Source organism: Trachypithecus francoisi, unplaced genomic scaffold, assembly GCF_009764315.1.
Source record: "Trachypithecus francoisi isolate TF-2019V2 unplaced genomic scaffold, Tfra_2.0 Lachesis_group20, whole genome shotgun sequence".
Lineage (NCBI taxonomy): Eukaryota > Metazoa > Chordata > Mammalia > Primates > Cercopithecidae > Trachypithecus > Trachypithecus francoisi.
The window spans coordinates 67,201,637-67,219,537 of NW_022681466.1; the positions used below are offsets into that span (position 1 = coordinate 67,201,637).

At 47.4% G+C, this 17,901-nt stretch overlaps 2 protein-coding genes across 4 annotated transcripts in view; one reads left to right on the forward strand and one right to left on the reverse strand.

The window, feature by feature from the left end:
* Nucleotides 1-7,024: 7,024 nt before the first annotated feature.
* The window catches only part of ZFP3 (ZFP3 zinc finger protein), a 42,147-nt gene continuing 31,270 nt past the window's right edge, over nucleotides 7,025-17,901 (reverse strand). The window contains exons 3-5 of one of the 3 annotated variants that reach the window (XR_004430870.1): nucleotides 10,312-10,514; nucleotides 8,268-8,334; nucleotides 7,025-7,249 (exon numbers count right to left, since the gene is read on the reverse strand). The gene's annotated coding sequence lies outside the window, so the exon portion shown is untranslated. Of the gene's footprint in view, nucleotides 7,250-8,267; nucleotides 8,335-9,735; nucleotides 10,515-17,901 lie in introns of all 3 variants that reach the window. The other 2 variants (XR_004430869.1, XR_004430868.1) reach the window with 2 other exon arrangements.
* Nucleotides 9,600-17,265, forward strand: ZNF232 (zinc finger protein 232). The gene is made up of 4 exons (XM_033184924.1): nucleotides 9,600-10,052; nucleotides 11,969-12,443; nucleotides 12,787-12,913; nucleotides 16,466-17,265. Exons 1-4 carry the CDS (start codon nucleotides 9,634-9,636, stop codon nucleotides 17,173-17,175), a joined length of 1,731 nt encoding a protein of 576 aa, XP_033040815.1. The 5' UTR covers nucleotides 9,600-9,633; the 3' UTR covers nucleotides 17,176-17,265.

Here is a 17,901-nt window from a genome sequence, read left to right on the forward strand (position 1 = left end):
AAAGTAACTCTGAAGGGCCGGCGTGGGTCCTCTGTAAACTGAGTGCTGGTCCCCAGGGCCCCGTCTTTCTTTCTCTATACCTTGTCTCTGTGTCTTATTTCTTTTCTAAAGTCTCTCGTTCCACCTAACGAGAAACACCCACAGGTGTGGAGGGGCACACCACCCCTTCATCTGGTGCCCAACTTGGAAGCTTTTCTCTAAGGTGAAGGTATGCTGGAGCGTGGTCATTGAAGACAAGTCGACGAGAGACTCCCGAGTACGTCTACAGTCAGCCTTTGGTAAGCTTGTGCGCTTGGAAGAACCTAGGGTAACAATGGAGCAAACTAAAAGTAAATATGCCTCATCGCAGCTTTATAAAAATTCTCTTAAAAATAGGGGGAGTTAAAGTGTCTAGCAAAAATCTAAATACGCTCTTTCAAACAATAGAACAGTTTTGTCCGTGGTTTCCGGAACAGGGAACTTTAGATCTAAAAGATTGGGAAAAAAATTGGCAAAGAATTAAAACAAGCAAGTAGAGAAGGTAAAATCATCCCACTTACAGTATGGAATGATTGGGAGATTCTGGCAAAATCCTCACTTTCACCCTCTCAATTTTTATAATTTAAGACTTGGTGTATTGATGGGGCACAAGTGCAGGTCCGAAGAAATAGGACTGCCAATCCTCCAATTAACATAGATGCAGATCAACTATTAGGAATAGGTCAAAATTGGAGCACTGTTGACCAACAAGCAATAATGCCAAATGAGGCCATTGAGCAAATCAGGGCTATCTGCCTTAGGGCCTGGGAGAAAAATCCAAGACCCAGGAACCGCCTGCCCCTCCTTTCACTGTCAGGAAACGAGAGGAGGGGCCAGCCTCAGGCCCTGCAACAAACTGGGGCATTTAAAATTCAACCCTTTGTTCCTCAGCGTTTTCAGGAACAACAACCCCCACTGTCACAAGTGTCTCAGGGAATAAGCCAGTTATCACAATACAGCAATTATCCTCCGCCACAAGTGGCAGTGCAGCAGTAGATCTATGTTCTTTACAAGCAGTCTCTCTGCTTCCAGGGGAGCCTCCACAAAAAATCCCCACAGGGGTATACGGCCCATTGCCTGAGGGGACTGTAGGACTAATCTTAGGAAGATCAAGTTTAAATCTAAAAGGAGTTCAAATTCATACTGGTGTGGTTGATTCAGACTATGAAGGCGAAATTCAATTGGTTATTAGTTCCTCAATTCCTTGGAGTGCCAGTCCAGGAGACAGGATCGCTCAATTATTACTCCTACCTTATATTAAAGTTGGAAACAGTGAAATAAAAAGAACAGGAGGGTTTGGAAGCACTGATGTGGCAGGAAAGGCTGCATATTGGGCAAGTCTGGTCTCTGAGAGCAGACCTGTGTGTAAGGCCATTATTCAAGGAAAACAGTTTGAAGGGGTGGTAGACACAGGAGCAGATATCTCTGTCATTGCTTTAAATCAGTGGCCAAAAAAAAAATTGGCCTAAACAAAAGGCTGTTACAAGACTTGTCGGCGTAGGCACAGCGTTGTACTTGGATCAAATAGCTACATTAATTGGTCAGACAAGATTACGAATAATAAAATTGTGTGGTAATGACCCAGACAAAATAGTTGTTCCTTTAACCAAGGAACAAGTTAAACGAGCCTTTATCAATTCTGGTGCATGGCAAATTGGCCTTGCAGATTTTGTAAGAATTATTGATAATCATTACCCAAAAACAAAAATCTTCCAGTTTTTAAAATTGACTACTTGGATTTTACCTAAAATTACCAGACATAAACCTTTAGAAAATGCTCTGACAGTATTCACTGATGGTTCCAGCAATGAAAAAGTGACTTACAGAGGGCCAAAAGAGCGAGTAATCAAAACTCAATATCAATCTGCTCAAGAGCAGAGTTGGTTGCAGTCATTACAGTGTTAAAAGATTTTAATCAACCTGTTAATATTATATCAGATTCTGCATATGTAGTACAGGCTACAAAGGATGTTAAGACAGCTCTAATTAAATATAGCATGGATGATCAGTTACACCAGCTGTTCACTTTGTTACAACAAAGATAGGACATGAGAAATAGAGGAAGGTGATAACCTGGGGAAGAGGTTTTGCTTGTGCTTCACTAGGAGAAAATCAGCTTCCTATTTGGATACCCACTAAACATTTGAAGTTCTACAATGAACCCATCGGAGATGCAAAGAAAAGCGCCTCCACGGGGACGGAAACACAGCCATCGAGCACCATTGACTCGCAGGATAAATCAAGTGGTGACATTAGAAAAACAGATAAAGTCACCACGCACCAGGAAGGCAGAGCTGCCGACCTGGGCACAGTTAAAGAAGCTGACACTGTTAGCTAGAAAGAGCCTAGCCAGCACAAAGGTGACACAAACCTCAGGAAAAAAAAAAAAAAAAAATGCTGCTTGCAGCTTTAATGGTTGTATCAATGGTGGTAAGTCTCCCCATGCCTGCAGGAGCAGCTGCAGCTAATTATACCTACTGGGCTTATGTGCCTTTCCCGCCCTTAATTCGGGCAGTCACATGGATGGATAATCCTATTAAAATATATGTTAATAATAGTGTGTAGGTACCTGGTCCCACAGATGATTGTTGCCCTGCCTAATCGGAGGAAAAAGAATTGATGATAAATATTTCCATTAGGTATCGTTTCCAGTTACAGTGTGACTGGAATACTTCAGATTTTTGCATTACACCCCAAGTTTATAATGAGTCTAAACATCACTGGGACATGGCAAAACGCCATCTACAGGGAAGAGGAGATAATCTCACTTTAGACATTTCTAAATTAGAACAACAAATTTTGAAGCCTCTCAAAGTCATTTAAATAGTGTGCCTGGAACTGAGGCATTAGATCAAGTGAAAAAAAAAAAAATTCTTTATAGATTAAACCCCACGACTTGGATTAAGTCTATTGAGAACTCTACTGCAGTAAATTTTGGAATTATGTGTCTCTGTTTAATCGGTTTGTTTTTAGTGTGCTGGACCAGTCAAAGAATCCTATGCCACAATCGAGAGAACGAACGAGCCTTCATCGCCATGGCACTTTTTTTTTTTTTTTTTGAGACGGAGTCTCGCTCTGTCGCCCAGGCTGAGTGCAGTGGCCAGATCTCAGCTCACTGCAAGCTCCGCCTCCCGGGTTCCCGCCATTCTCCTGCCTCAGCCTCCGGAGTAGCTGGGACTACAGGCGCCCGCCACCTCGCCCGGCTAGTTTTTTGTATTTTTTTAGTAGAGACGGGATTTCACCGTATTAGCCAGGATGGTCTCGATCTCCTGACCTCGTGATCCGCCCGTCTCGGCCTCCCAAAGTGCTGGGATTACAGGCTTGAGCTACCGCGCCCAGCCGCCATGGCACATTTATATAGAGAAAAAGGGAGAGAGAATGTTGCGGGGAGTCAGAGACCTTGAATGGAGGGACTGGCTGAAGCCACGGCAGAAAAACATAAAATATGAAGATTTCATGGACATTTTATTAGTTCTCCGAAATTAATACTTTTGTAATTTCTTATGTCTGCCTTTACTTAATACTTTTGTAATTTCCTATGTCTTTACTTTAATCTCTTAGTCCCATCATCTTCTTTGTAAGCTGAGGAGGATATATGTCACCTCAGGACCCTGTGATGATTGAGTTAACTGCACAAATGGTTTGTAGAGCATGTGTGTTTGAACAATATGAAATCTGGGCATCTTGAAAAAAGAACAGTATAACAGTGATGTTCAGGGAACAAGGGAGGTAACCTTGAACTGGCCGCCGATGAGCCGGACGGAACAGAGCCATATTTCTTTTCTTTTTGAATGCAAATAGGAGAAATATCGCTGAATTCTTTTTCTCAGCAAGGAATATCCCTGAGAAAGAGAATGCGCTCTGAGGGTAGGCCTATAAACGACCCCCTTGGAGGCGTGCCGCCTTTTACAGTTGAAGCCGAAGGGATGAAATAAGCCCCGGCCTCCTGTAGTGCTCTCAGGCTTATTAGGATGAGGAAATTCCCACCTAATAAATTTTGGTCAGTCAGGTTGTCTGCTCTCAAACCCTATTTCCTGATAAAATGTTATCAATGACTATGCATGCCCAAAATTTCATTAGCAATTTTAATGTTAACACCATCCTGTGCTCTCATCCTGCCCCCACTTACTTTGTAATATTCTATTACTTTGTAAAGTTTGTAATCTCAGTGTCATGATGACAATGGTAAAATTCCTCTATGTTTCCCCTGTTAGCCCCCTTCCTTGGACCCCTGCTAAGTCTACTATTTCTGCTTACTGTAGGACCTTGTGTTATTAACAGAGTTTTGCAGTTTGTCAGGGAAAGGTTTGACACCATACAGCTCATGGTCCTCAGAGCCCAATAACAACCTGTAAACGCTGAAACAGAATCAGACTTATAAGACCCAAGATTGGCTCCAGATGTACCTGAGAAAGGGGGGAATGAAAGAGATCAAATGAAGAGACTAAAAGGCAGAATTGAAGTCCACAGGCAAACAGCCCGGGCAGCGCCCTGACAGCCCGGGCGGCGCCCTGAGCCTAGTTAAAGATCGACCCCGGACCTAACCGATTAAGGTTATCTATAGACTCCAGACATTGTAAGGACAAACGTTGTGAAAGTCTCTGTCCTGCTCTAATTACCAGTGTCTGCCACATATCTTAGTCCTGGGCCCAGTACAAACACAATCCTCTATTTTGTCCCAACTTCCTGAGCCCAACGCAAATACATCCCCCTCCCCACACATCTCAGAAACACCACCTAGAGAGCCCCTGATAAGGTCACAACCGTTTGTAGTTTTACTAAATGCGCGGGAACAAATAGAAACTGTTAATTGTATTAACCAAATTACCAGTTGTGATGCTGCAACCAAAAGAATTCCTTTGTACCTCTGTAACCTTACATATCCTGTATGCATCGGGCTATAAAAAGCGGGCACATGCATCATTCGGGGCTCTTTTGTATGTTATAGAACGGAGGAACCAAGTTCGAACTTGCATTAAAGATCCTTGCCGCTTGGCTTTGACTCTGGACTCTGGTGGTCTTCTTCGGGGAACAAACGGTCTGGGCATAACACTCCTGACCTCGTGATCCACCCGCATCAGCCTCCCCAAGTGCTGTGATTAGAGGCGTGAGCCACTTCACCCAGCATTATCGAGCTTTTAATATGTGTTAAGCATTGGGTGCTACAAAGCAGGGTGAGCATAAATGGACAAGTCTCTGGCCAGATGGAGGTTATAATTGTAGAAGAGAAACTAATTGGAATCATTAATAAAGTTGCAACCATAGTAAGTGCCTAAAAGGAGAGGCATATGATACTACAGTGGGGAGTCTGACCTAGTTGGGGAAGGGTTTCTGCAAAGTACTTACTTTTCCTTCCTATTATTTACCCATGAACTCTCTGCAGTTCCCCAAGAATGCAGGCACCGCCCTCTTGCCCTGTGGCCATTCCAAGAGATGTTCCCTCTGTTAAGGGGGAAATCAAATCCCGGTGAGCCCGACTCGAAAGGGGTCTCCGCGGTACAGTCTTGTGTCTCCCAAGTCCTTCCTGTCCAGGCCTCACGTATCTGCCCGTCTTTCCTGACGGACTCCTGGTGACGGTCTAGTGCCTCCACGGGCCACGGCCATGGCAAGGCAGCAACTGTAACTTGTCGCCTGCTCCACTAGGCTGAGCTCTTCCTGGACAAGGACCGGCCTTTTCCCTTTTGTCGGCTCCGTGACTCCGGGTAGATGCCCCTCAGACGCCACGCACGACGGTGGCTCACGTGGGCCAGAAGTCTTCCCCCTCTCTCCCCACGGCTTTTCTAGGAAAGCAGGAGGACTCCGTTGGACTCGATGGTGCGGCGCCCCAGCCCCGTGAAGCCTGGAGTGGTGAGGCCGGCCGCCCGCAGACGGGCAGTCAGTGACGGCGCGCAGAGAGACCGCAGGCGGTAAGTCATTGCAGTGAGCATCTCCAGCGAGGCCCGCGACCCCTCATCATGACTACTAGTTGGGGCGGGGACAGCATGGGCGCGGCCGCCAAGGTAGCGCCCAGTGAAGGGAAGACTGATGGGCGCCTGGAGACAAGCTCCCACAGAGGCCGCGTATTTGGAGCTGGGAGCCGGGGCCCGCCTATCCCGGTGAGCCGCTAGCTGTCCCCTCCGCCTGGTCTCCGTGCCTTGCCCCCCTAGCGCCGTCCAGCCCTGCAGCTTTGAGGCCCTTCGGCGCACGCACCCCGCCCGGATCCCCTGGCGCTGCCCCGGGAGGCTCTGCCTAGCCCGGCGCCTCGAGGACCCGGGCCTCACTGGCCAACGGCGGCGCGGGGTGCGCCCAGGCCCTGTCCCCGGGAGGCTGGACCGCCAGTCCGCGCATGAGGCCATCTGCGAGGCACGAGTGCAGGAGAGTGAAGGAGACCGGGGCTTGCTGAGTAAGGACCTCCTGCAGTGACTGGAAGGTTATTCTTGAGGGCTTCTGACACTCTAAAAACGGAATTTCTCCAGGGTTTGATGAGCATCAGGGTGGTGGCTTCTTGAGTTTTGAACAGGCATCACAAATAAATCCCTCTGGAACACAGAACTGCATCTGTTCCATTTTGGGTGTTGTGTGTGTGTGTTTTTGGAGACGGAGCCTTGCTGTTGGCCAGGCCGGAGTGCAGTGGCGTGATCTCAGCTCACTGCAACCTCCACCTCCCGGGTTAAAGCTATTCTCCTGCCTCAGCCTCCTGAGTAGCTGGGATTATAGGTGCCCACCACCACGCCAGGCTAATTTTGTATTTTTAGTAGAGACAAGGTTTCACCGTGTTCACCAGGATGGTCTCGATCTCCTGACCTCGTGATCCGCCCGTCTCGGCCTCCTAAAGTGCTGAGATTACAGGCGTGAGCCACTGCACATGGCCAGAACTCAGTCCTTATAGAACATCAGCGAATCCATCCAGGTGAGAGGTCTTATAAATGCAGTGGGTATGGGAAAGATGTGAGGGGTAACTCACAACTTATTCAGCATCAAAGAATTCACAGTGGAAACTTTATGAATGCAACGAATGTTCAAAGACTTGTAATCAGAGCTCACACCTTATTCAACATCATAGAATTCATAGTGGAGGAAAGCCCTATGAATGTGACAAGCATGGGAAAGCCTTCAGATGGAGCTCGGACCTTGTGAGGCATCTGGAAATTCATACTGGAGATAAAGTTTTGGAATGTAGTGAGCATGGAAGAATTTTCAATCAGAGCTCAGGTCTAATACAGCATCAAAGAAACCAAACAGAATCATAACCCTAGAAAGACAGTAATGATAAAGATGTCAGTATGTACATATAGGAAGAGAGAAGGAGAGTTTGTTTTTGCCATAACTGCTTGGAAAATTCTAAGCTTCCTAAGAGCTAATTTTCATCTGATTCGGTGTATAGTACTTAGTCTCAGGTCATGTGCAGGTATGTCCTCCCCAAATGCTTACCACAAGATAAATCAGAAAATTTTTTTTTTTTTCTTGAGGCGGAGTCTCGCTCTGTCGCCCGGGCTGGAGTGCAGTGGCCAGATCTCAGCTCACTGCAAGCTCCGCCTCCCGGATTTATGCCATTGTCCTGCCTCAGCCTCCTCAGTAGCTGGGACTACAGGTGCCTGCCACCTCGCCCGGCTAGTTTTTGTATTTTTAGTAGAGACAAGGTTTCACCGTGTTCACCAGGATGGTCTCGATCTCCTGACCTCGTGATCCGCCCGTCTCGGCCTCCTAAAGTGCTGAGATTACAGGCTTGAGCCACCGCGCCCGGCCAAATCAGAAATCTTGACTGGAATAAGCTTCTAGTTCCATTTCACCCCTTTATTGTCAGAGGTTCCACACCACAGGAAAATCTTGTAAATGGTGGAAGCTGCATAAAGCACCATCATCATCACAAAATGGTGTCCTTGTGTCTCCTGTTTAGCAGCACTGGGAATCTAATAGCTATCCCCTTGTCTTTTTTTCCTTACTATGAATTGTGCCAGGGGAACAGTAAAATGGCTATGATATCCTGAACTCTAGGGTGGATGTCTTTCTGGGACAGAATCTAATCCAAAAGTCTGCAAATGGACTTGAGGTTTTCACATTAGTATAAATGTCAATATGTAGTTTAGGGAGTTTGCGTTATTCCCCCATTCCTAGCAAAATTAGACACAGAAGCAGCTAATTAAATCAGGAAAGGGAAATTGATGGTAAGTCGTAAGACCCATCGTCTTCTTTCATGTAAACGTGGAAGTTGTGATTCAATCTATTCTGTAGGATTTGAAAGTATAATGGCATGTTGAAGTCTGACATACCGAAATCCAGGCTCTGTCAATTTCATCTCTGTAACCTTTATTGTTTCTGAGTCTTGATTTTTCTCATCTGTAAAATCAAGATAATGACATTAATACAGTCCCTTGTGGGGCAACTGTGAAGACTAAATGAGACAATTTCATTAAGTTCCTAGCATAGTTCTAGACACATAGTAGACATTCAACAAATAACTAATTTTATCCATAGCTCCTACGTGCAGTAATTATCCATGGCACTTTGAAGGAAAAAAGATAATATATCCCCCAACCATGACCTTGAGGATTACAAGATTCTGCACTTCCTGATCCTACTTGAAGTCAGACGGGACTTGGCCCAGTATAAGTAAATTACAAGGATTTGGGGGGGGGGGGTGTTATGTACATTTTCAAGGATACTATATCTTGGAGAAACAAGTTTAATAATCTGAGAACTACACAGTTGAATAACAATTTTTCCTGGAGAGACTAGGATTAAGCTATTTTATAAAAGTATTGAGAGAAAAGCTATTTTATGAAAGTATTGAGAGACTGGATCAATCAATATCCTACAAATTTGATAGTGAGATAAATTTATTTTTAATTAATTAATTTTTTTTTTTTTTGAGATGGAGTCTCGTTCTGTAGCCCAGGCTGGAGTGCAGTGGCACTATCTCAGCTCATTGCAACTTCTGCTTCCCAGGTTCAAACGATTCTCCTGTCTCCTGAGTAGTGGGGACTACAGGCGCCGGCCACCACGCCAGGCTAACCTTTTTGTATTTTTAATAGAGACAGGGTTTCACCATATTGGCCACCACGTCTCAAAAAATAAAATAAAATAAAATAAAATATAAAATATAAAAAAAATTAAAAATAAACAAAAAAACACCAACTCCTATTTCCCGCATCGCAATAAAATTAACCTTAGAATTCTTCTTTCTCCTCCCCTCCCCGTACCCGGCCAGTGGTTGGGGAATATTTTTTCGTGGAGGGAACCGTCTTCCTCAGCTGTGACCCTCTCATCAGGTCTGGGAAGAGGTAACTGGAAAATAGAACTCTTGGCCGGGCGCGGTGGCTCAAGCCTGTAATCCCAGCACTTTGGGAGGCCGAGACGGGTGGATCACGAGGTCAGAAGATCGAGACCATCCTGGCTCACACGGTGAAACCCCCACTCTACTAAAAAACACAAAAAACTAGCCGGGCGCGGTGGCGGGCGCCTGTAGTCCCAGCTACTCGGGAGGCTGAGGCAGGAGAATGGCGTAAACCCCGGAGGCGGAGCTTGCAGTGTGCTGAGATCGGCCACTGCACTCCAGCCTGGGCAACAGAGCGAGACTCTGTCTCAAAAAAAAAAAGAAAAGAAAATAGAACTCCTGGAGAAGTGTTACCACAGGCCATGCACAAGGCCAGAATTTCCCTGACATCTGTCCGCCAGCACCGCCCTTTCAGGCACAACTCCACAAGAGACCCGCCAAACTTGGTGAAGTCACCCGCTTACGGGGCTCGCGCTCCACCTGAGCAAGGACTGCAATTCCCAGGGGCCTCCAGGGCATCCGGCCGCGCCATTCCAGTCGTGCAGGCGGCGCGCTCTTTCCCGCTGGGCTCAAGTACGGGAACCGTTCCCGGGCTCCCAGCCTTTCGGCAGGACCCACGCGCCTGGGCCAAAGTCCTCAGCGGAAGCCGGCGTCGCGGAGGCTTCTGGGAGATGGAGGCCGAGGCTGCGACCTGCGCAGGCGCAAACCTGCAGCTGGGGGTGAGGGCTGGAAGTGGCGCGGTTCGCGGCAGCGCCCGGATGGAACCTCCTGGTCCTGTGAGGTGAGTGTTGGCGGCGGCTTCCCCGAGGTCCACCTCGCGGCTTGGCTTTTGCCCGTCCCGCAGGCAGCGGCGGCTCTGCAGTGAGCAGGCCTGGCAGGCAGCTCCGCGGGCGTGTGTGGAGAGGGGTTTGGGTTGCCCACGGTGCCCGCGCTGCGCTGCCCGCGTTGCGTCACGTGCCGTGGAGGGGGGTCTTGATGTCCCTCTAATCTTTTCTCGACACCCCCGGGTAGGGAGTGAAGGGTGGGAGGGGGAGTTGTACCTGGCCTGGACGACGGCCCCCTTCCCGGGCTCCCGGGCGGGCACCTGCCCCAGGCCAGGGTAGAGAAGTTTTGCTGGGGCCAGCGCCGCCGGGCATCACCCTGGGAGACACGAGCTCCGCGTTTTGCTTCGCGCCTCCTTTGTCTTCGGCCAGCGGCCCCTCTGTGCTCCTTTCTTGGCCTCTGATGCGTCCCACCTCCTTCCCTGTGTGAAAGGAAAATGAAATCTCAGGACCCCAAACTTACTATGCCAAAGGGAAGAGTTAAGCTTGGAAACTGAGTCACGGAAAAAAACTGCCTTTCCTTTTGTTCCTAAACCGATAGCTGCAAGACAGAAAGCAACATATGCCCCAGATGGCCTCCCTCACCCTGGCAATGTAAATGAACAGCCCAGCTTCACCGGGCAAGACTAGAAATCCTTCCCCCACCCGGAGACAAAGCTATTTGACTTCTTCCTCTACTCTATATCTACTTTATCTTGTGGAAAATGCAGATTTACTGAGCACGAGACAAATTCATAATTGACTTCCTCTTTTCACGTGCAACAGGTGAACTCAGCTCTAATCAAATCCTCACAAGAATGCGGCCACTTACCTCACCACATACTCACCCTCTTCTTTACTCCTTCCCCTCCTGCCAGCTTTCTCCCCATTAAATTGAAGCCCTCAAAACCCTCGGTGGTAAAAGTGCGGGCCGCGGATCTTACTGTGGCTTGTGTGTCTTTTTCCTGGCTGCATCCTCAACCTTAGCAAAGTAACCCCTAAATTGGTTGAGACCTATCTCAGCTGCTTTTGTGGTTTACACCTGTTAGATTCCTTGACGCAGGTCACTGTACCCGAGTTTTGTTCATAGCTGCCCCTTAATAGGGCTTCTGCGTTTGAATGAGATCCAACTCCTTGGAGGGGACTTAACGACTTAACGTTTTTCTTTTGCTGAAACTGCTACTTCAGAAGTTTTTAAAGCAGGGAGGAGCCTCCCCAGCAAACCCCACCTTGCAGTGAAAGCTGCTTGGCTCTGGGCTCAGCATCTGGAAACTTGGGTTTTGCTTCAAACTTGTTTCTTCCCAATAGTCATTTCTTCCCATAGGCCCCCACAACTTTTTTTTCTTGATATTTTTTCCTGTTAATGCCATTTATTTAGCTGTATTGTAGAAAACCACTTCACATCCCCGTCTCTACAACAATGCAAGTTTCTCAAAAACATTGACTTAGTACATCAGAATTCTCGGGAGGGGTGGAAGAAAAAGCCGGACTAAAGGGTATATATAGTACAGGGTTTGACTCTTTGTAGTGCTGAGTATATGTTTAATGAACGAAAAAAAGAAGAAGAGGCCAGGCATGGTGGCTCATGCCTGTAATCCTGCCACTTTGGGAGGCCAAGGCGGGTGGATCACCTGAGGTCAGGAGTTCAAGACCAGCCTGGCCAATATGGCAAAACCCTGTCCCTACTAAAAATACAAAAAAATTAGCTGGGCGTGGTGGTGGGCGCCTGTAATCCCAGCTACTCGGGAGGCTGAGGTAGGAGAATCTCTAGAACCCTGGGGGTGGAGGTAGCAGTGAGCTGAGATCACACCACTGCACTCCAGCCTGGGTAACAGAGTGAGACTCTGTCTCAAAAAAAAAAAAAGGAGAGGAGGAATGATTTCTTCTTATGTTACAGGGGGCCCTTGCAATATTTCAGCTGGTATGAGCCTTCTGCAGAGCTAGTCCAGACTAGAATGGCTGTATCACTAACAGCAGCTGAAACTCTGGCCCTTCAGGGTACACGGGGACAAGAGAAGATTATGATGATGGAACCAAAGGAAGAGGAACAGTCTTGTGAGTATGAGACCAGGCTACCTGGGAACCACTCTACCAGTCAAGAGATCTTCCGCCAACGCTTCAGGCATCTCCGCTACCAGGAGACTCCTGGTCCCCGGGAGGCCTTGAGCCAACTACGGGTACTCTGCTGTGAGTGGCTAAGGCCAGAGAAACACACGAAGGAGCAGATCCTGGAGTTCCTGGTGCTAGAACAATTCTTGACCATCCTGCCTGAGGAGCTCCAGTCGTGGGTGCGGGGACATCACCCTAAGAGTGGAGAGGAGGCTGTGACTGTGCTGGAGGATTTAGAGAAAGGACTTGAACCAGAGCCGCAGGTGGGAAGGGGGATTTGGTCTGTTATGGGAGCCAGATCAATGACCTTCAGGCTGGACAGAGGGGCAGCAGTAGGGGGAGTTGCCAAGTTCAAACCTCTCTTGGGCCAGGTAGAGCAGTTAGTATATGTTTCTGTGTCTGTCTTTTCCGCCCTGGAGCCCTGAATGAGAAAGAGACTCTAGTTCCTCTTCCTTCCCTTGTGCTGACTCCAAGGAGGCTCTCTAAAGTCTTCTTGGAAGCTTTGGTCCAAGGAGGGTCACATCTGCAAGTGTCCAGGCAGGGGACAGGAACCACACTAGTAATTGGAAGAAAATTTAAAACTGAGTGGTGCCTGATCACCTCCAGGTCCCAGGCCCTGCACGTGGACCTGCACAGGAAGAGCCATGGGAGAAGAAGGAATCTCTGGGAGCAGCCCAGGAAGCACTGAGCATCCGGCTCCAGCCTAAGGAGACCCAGCCTTTCCCAGAGAGTGGTGAGGAGCAGGATTCTGTGGGGAGGGAGAGAAGAAAGAGGGATGATAAAGGGCACAGTACCTAGTACCTGTAAAGGGTAAATAGTAGTAGGCACTTAAATGTTTGGTATCATCACAGCCTTACTTTTCTTATCTCTTAAGTGAGAGACTTTGCCTGTTTCATCACTTGTAAAATTAGGAGTAAGAATAACCTGCCTCATAAGATAGCTCTGAGGATTAAGCTGAACTTGGGTCATATCTAGATATAAAGCCTGGCCAGCGTCTCTTAACTTTTGAGAGCCCTAAATCAGGACCAGGAAATAGTTCATTCACTTATGCCTTATCATCTTCACTGCACTTAACTCCTAGTCTATAATAACTCTGCCCTGAGCTAGAGGCCAGCCTTGAGATCCTTTTTTTTTTTTTTTTAAACTCCTAAGGCCTTGCAAAACACACTTTATAAGCCATAAAGCACTCCTATGTGAGATACAGCCTGTCATCACCTTTACCACCTCTTCCTCATGTAAACAGCCCTTGTCATCACATTATCTACCACCTCTTCCTCATGTAAACAACCCTATTTGAAACTCTCTTATGTGTGCCCTCACCTTCTACCCTTCAGATTCACTACAGAAACTTCCTTCTTGGCCTGCATACATGCCGGCAAACAACCTCTCCTCTCTGCCAGTGGCAAACACTAGGCTTAGAGCCTCAGGGTGTGAACTCTCCTTGTTGACCTCTGTAGCATCGTGACCATATTGTGAATATGCTGCTAACCAAAAAGAGTCTACTTGATACTTGCTTTTACACCATAACCCCTCCCCGACATCACTATCACCAAACCAAGGCATTTGAAAAAATCAAATTCTTGTTAGTTACAAAATGGGAAAAAATAGAAATGGAGATTAATTAGATTCTGTCCCAAAAGTATGTTTCTACTTCTCAGCTCTTCTTTCTTCTTTGCCTTTTTTTCAGACTTTTTCTTGTCTCCTTAACTTCTGTTTAGTAAGCCTGTATTCATTTATCACTTTTATTACTTTACTTTCAAAAAGAAGCTAGCTATTGTGTGATTTTTTTTTTTCTCTATAGCAAGCATATTTCAGATTTTTTTAACCACAGCATTTAACCTGAAAAAACGAATTTTTAAAAATCAAATGATCTTGGCTGGGCACAGTGGCTCACACCTATAATCCCAGCACTTTGGGAGGCTGAGGCAGGCGGATCACTTGGGGTCAGGAGTTCAAGACCAGCCTGGCTAACATGGCGAAACCCTGTCTCTACTAAAAATACAAAAATTAGCCGGGTGTGGTGGTACGCACCTGTGATCCCAGCTACCGGGGAGGCTGAGGCATGAGAATCACTTGAACCAGGGAAGCGGAGGTTACAGTGAGCCAAGACCATGCCACTACACTCCAGCCTGGGCAACAGAAAAAAAAAAAAAAGTCAAATGACCTTGAGTTATCTTAAAGCAGTTGGTTTCTGTTCTCCTTAGGCTATAGGGAGTGTTACAACAGATAAAACATAAAATGTTCTATGGACATTTAAAAACAAAAAGGCAGGCCGGGCGCGGTGGCTCAAGCCTGTAATCCCAGCACTTTGGGAGGCCGAGACGGGCGGATCACGAGGTCAGGAGATCGAGACCATCCTGGCTAACACGGTGAAACCCCGTCTCTACTAAAAAATAAAAAAACTAGCCGGCGAGGTGGTGGGCGCCTGTAGTCCCAGCTACTCCGGAGGCTGAGGCAGGAGAATGGCGTAAACCCGGGAGGTGGAGCTTGCAGTGAGCTGAGATCCGGCCGCTGCACTCCAGCCCGGGCGACAGAGCGAGACTCCGTCTCAAAAAAAAAAAACAAACAAAAAGGCAACACACTCTTTTTCCCTTTTTAAGGAAGAGAAAGGCAGAAATCACCAAGCAGATAGGAGGCAGGGAGCTGGAAGTCCTTTTGGTAAAGGAAGCAGTTAGTTGAGGATCCTCTAAAGAGACTATAGATTTATGCAGCTGGGAAATGGATGGGCAGAGGTGAAGGTTGCAGAGCCAGGAAGGGCACAGTTTTTTTGCCTTTAGAAACCTCCCTTTTCCAGGCTGGGTGCGGTGGCTCAAGCCTGTAATCACAGCACTTTGGGAGGCCGAGATGGGCGGATCATGAGGTCAGGAGATCAAGACCATCCTGGCTAACATGGTGAAACCCCGTCTCTACTAAAAAAATACAAAAAACTAGCCGGGCGAGGTGGCGGGCGCCTGTAGTCCCAGCTACTCTGGAGGCTGAGGCAGGAGAATGGCGGGAACCCGGGAGGCGGAGCTTGCAGTGAGCTGAGATCCGGCCACTGCACTCCAGCCTGGGCCACAGAGTGAGACTCCGTCTCAAAAAAAAAAAAGAAACCTCCCTTTTCCTTAACCCTAATGATTCTTGTTTTTCCCTTTCATCACACCATCACTCCCTGATTCCTTGAAAATATGAAAAATCCTAAAAAAAAATACCATGCTTTTGTAATTGCCTTTTTTCTTTTTTTGAGATGGAGTCTTGCTCTGTCGCCCCGGCTAGAGTGCAGTGGCACGATCTCGGCTCACTGCAAGCTCCGCCTCCCGGGTTCATGCAATTCTCCTGCCTCAGCCTCCCGAGGAGCTGGGACTACAGGCGCCCGCCACCTCGCCCGGCTTGCTTTTTTTTTTTTTTTTTTTTTTTTTTTTTTTTTTTTTTTTTTTTTTGAGACGGAGTCTCGCTCTGTCGCCCAGGCTGGAGTGCAGTGGCCGGATCTCAGCTCACTGCAAGCTCCGCCTCCCGGGTTTACGCCATTCTCCTGCCTCAGCCTCCCGAGTAGCTGGGACTACAGGCGCCCGCCACCTCGCCCGGCTAATTTTTTGTATTTTTTTTAGTAGAGGCGGGGTTTCACCGTGCTAGCCAGGATGGTCTCGATCTCCTGACCTCGTGATCCGCCCGTCTCGGCCTCCCAAAGTGCTAGGATTACAGGCTTGAGCCACCGCGCCCGGCCGCTTTTTGTTTTTGTTTTTGTTTTGTTTTTTTTTTGAGACGGAGTCTCGCTCTGTCACCCAGGCTGGAGTGCTGTGGCCGGATCTCAGCTCACTGCAAGCTCCGCCTCCCGGGTTCACGCCATTCTCCTGTCTCAGCCTCCCGAGTAGCTGGGACTACAGGCGCCGCCACCTCGCCCGGCTAGTTTTTTTTTTTTTTTTCTGTATTTTTTAGTAGAGACGGGGTTTCACAGTGTTAGCCAGGATGGTCTTGATCTCCTGACCTCGTGATCCACCCGCCTCAGCCTCCCAAAGTGCTGGGATTACAGGCGTGAGCCACCGCATCCGGGTTGCCTTCATTTTTTCAATAAAACTTCTTTAGTGTTTCATTATGGAGAAATTAGGGGAAAAAAAGCAGACAAATGGGAGAAATTAAAAAGCAGAAACTCTCTTCTCTGTGTAGTCCCATCACCAAGAGATAACCGTTGGTAATATCCAAGTAAATATTCTTCCAGTCTTTGTCATATATATAGTAGTTTTTAAGCATTTGTTTTCATTCCAGAAATGTAAATTTTAATCTAAGTGTCATTTCTTCATACATCCAGAACAGGTATATTTACATTTTCTGTCAGTTGTTACAGAAGATGGCCCAGAGCCCAAGGACAAAGGATCATTGCCACAACCACCCATTACTGAAGTGGAATCACAGGTGTCCTCAGAAAATCTTGCTACTGACACCTCTACATTTGAAGCTACCTCTGAGGGTACCTTACAACTGCAGCAGAGAAATCCCAAAGCCCAGACACTGAGGTGGTCTCCTGCCCAGGGGAAAAGTTTCATGCAGATGGTTGTCACCCATAAGGAAATTCCAACAGGGAAAAAAGACCATGAATGTAGTGAATGTGGTAAAACCTTCATTTATAACTCACATCTTGTTGTCCACCAGAGAGTTCATTCTGGAGAGAAACCCTATAAGTGTAGTGACTGTGGGAAAACTTTCAAACAGAGCTCAAACCTCGGTCAGCATCAGAGAATTCATACAGGAGAGAAACCCTTCGAATGTAACGAATGTGGGAAGGCCTTCAGGTGGGGTGCTCATCTTGTTCAGCATCAGAGGATTCACTCAGGAGAGAAGCCCTATGAGTGTAATGAGTGTGGGAAGGCCTTTAGTCAAAGCTCATATCTCAGTCAGCATCGGAGAGTTCACAGTGGAGAGAAACCTTTTATATGTAAAGAATGTGGGAAAGCTTATGGATGGTGCTCAGAACTCATTAGACATCGGAGAGTTCATGCCAGAAAAGAGCCTTCCCATTGAATTGAAGGGGAGAACGTCTCCAGACAGGATTCTACATCGGTCTAATCTACTTTAGGACTGGATCCCATAAAAGTTATAAGCTCCTTAAGATTTTTCCTGTGTCTTTCTTGATTTAGGAAAAACTGTTTACTTAGTTCTGCCTGTAGACCATCCCTTCATGTCCTTTGATTAAGATACCAATATTCATTAGGACGCCTTTGGCTGCAAGTAGTAGCCAAGTTGGTTTGCTTCTTTCTAGCATGATCTGCCTAGTTTGCCCACCAATAATGTCTACCTCATTATAATTTTTTTTTTTTTTTTTGAGATGGAGTCTTGCTCTCTCACCAGGCTGGAGTGCAGTGGCATGATCTCAGCTCACTGCAACCTCCACCTCCTGGGTTCAAGCGATCCTCCTGCCTCAGCCTCCCAAGTAGCTGAGACTACAGGCGCATGCGCCACCACCACCATGCCCAGCTAATTTTTTGTATTTTTGGTAGAGATGGGGTTTCACCATGTTGGTTAGGCTGGTCTCAAACTCTTGACCCTATGATCTGCCCACCTCTGCCTCCCAAAGTGCTGGGATTACAGGCCTGAGACACGATGCCTAGTTATTTCATTAGAGTTTTTGTTTTTTTGTTTTTTGTTTTGAGATGGAGTCTCACTCTGTAGCCCAGGCTGGAGTGCACTGGTGCGATCTCAGCTCACTGCAAGCTCCACCCCCCGGGTTTATGCCATTCTCCTGCCTCG

Excerpts from the sequence above, each read along its gene's own strand:
- ZNF232 (XM_033184924.1), top strand. The coding sequence starts at position 9,634 with ATGCACAAGGCCAGAATTTCCCTGACATCTGTCCGCCAGCACCGCCCT. Across the intron at positions 10,053-11,968 it reads GAACCTCCTGGTCCTGTGAG|GGGGCCCTTGCAATATTTCA; the intron begins GTGAGTGTTGGC and ends CTTATGTTACAG. Across the intron at positions 12,914-16,465 it reads CCAGCCTTTCCCAGAGAGTG|AACAGGTATATTTACATTTT; the intron begins GTGAGGAGCAGG and ends TCATACATCCAG.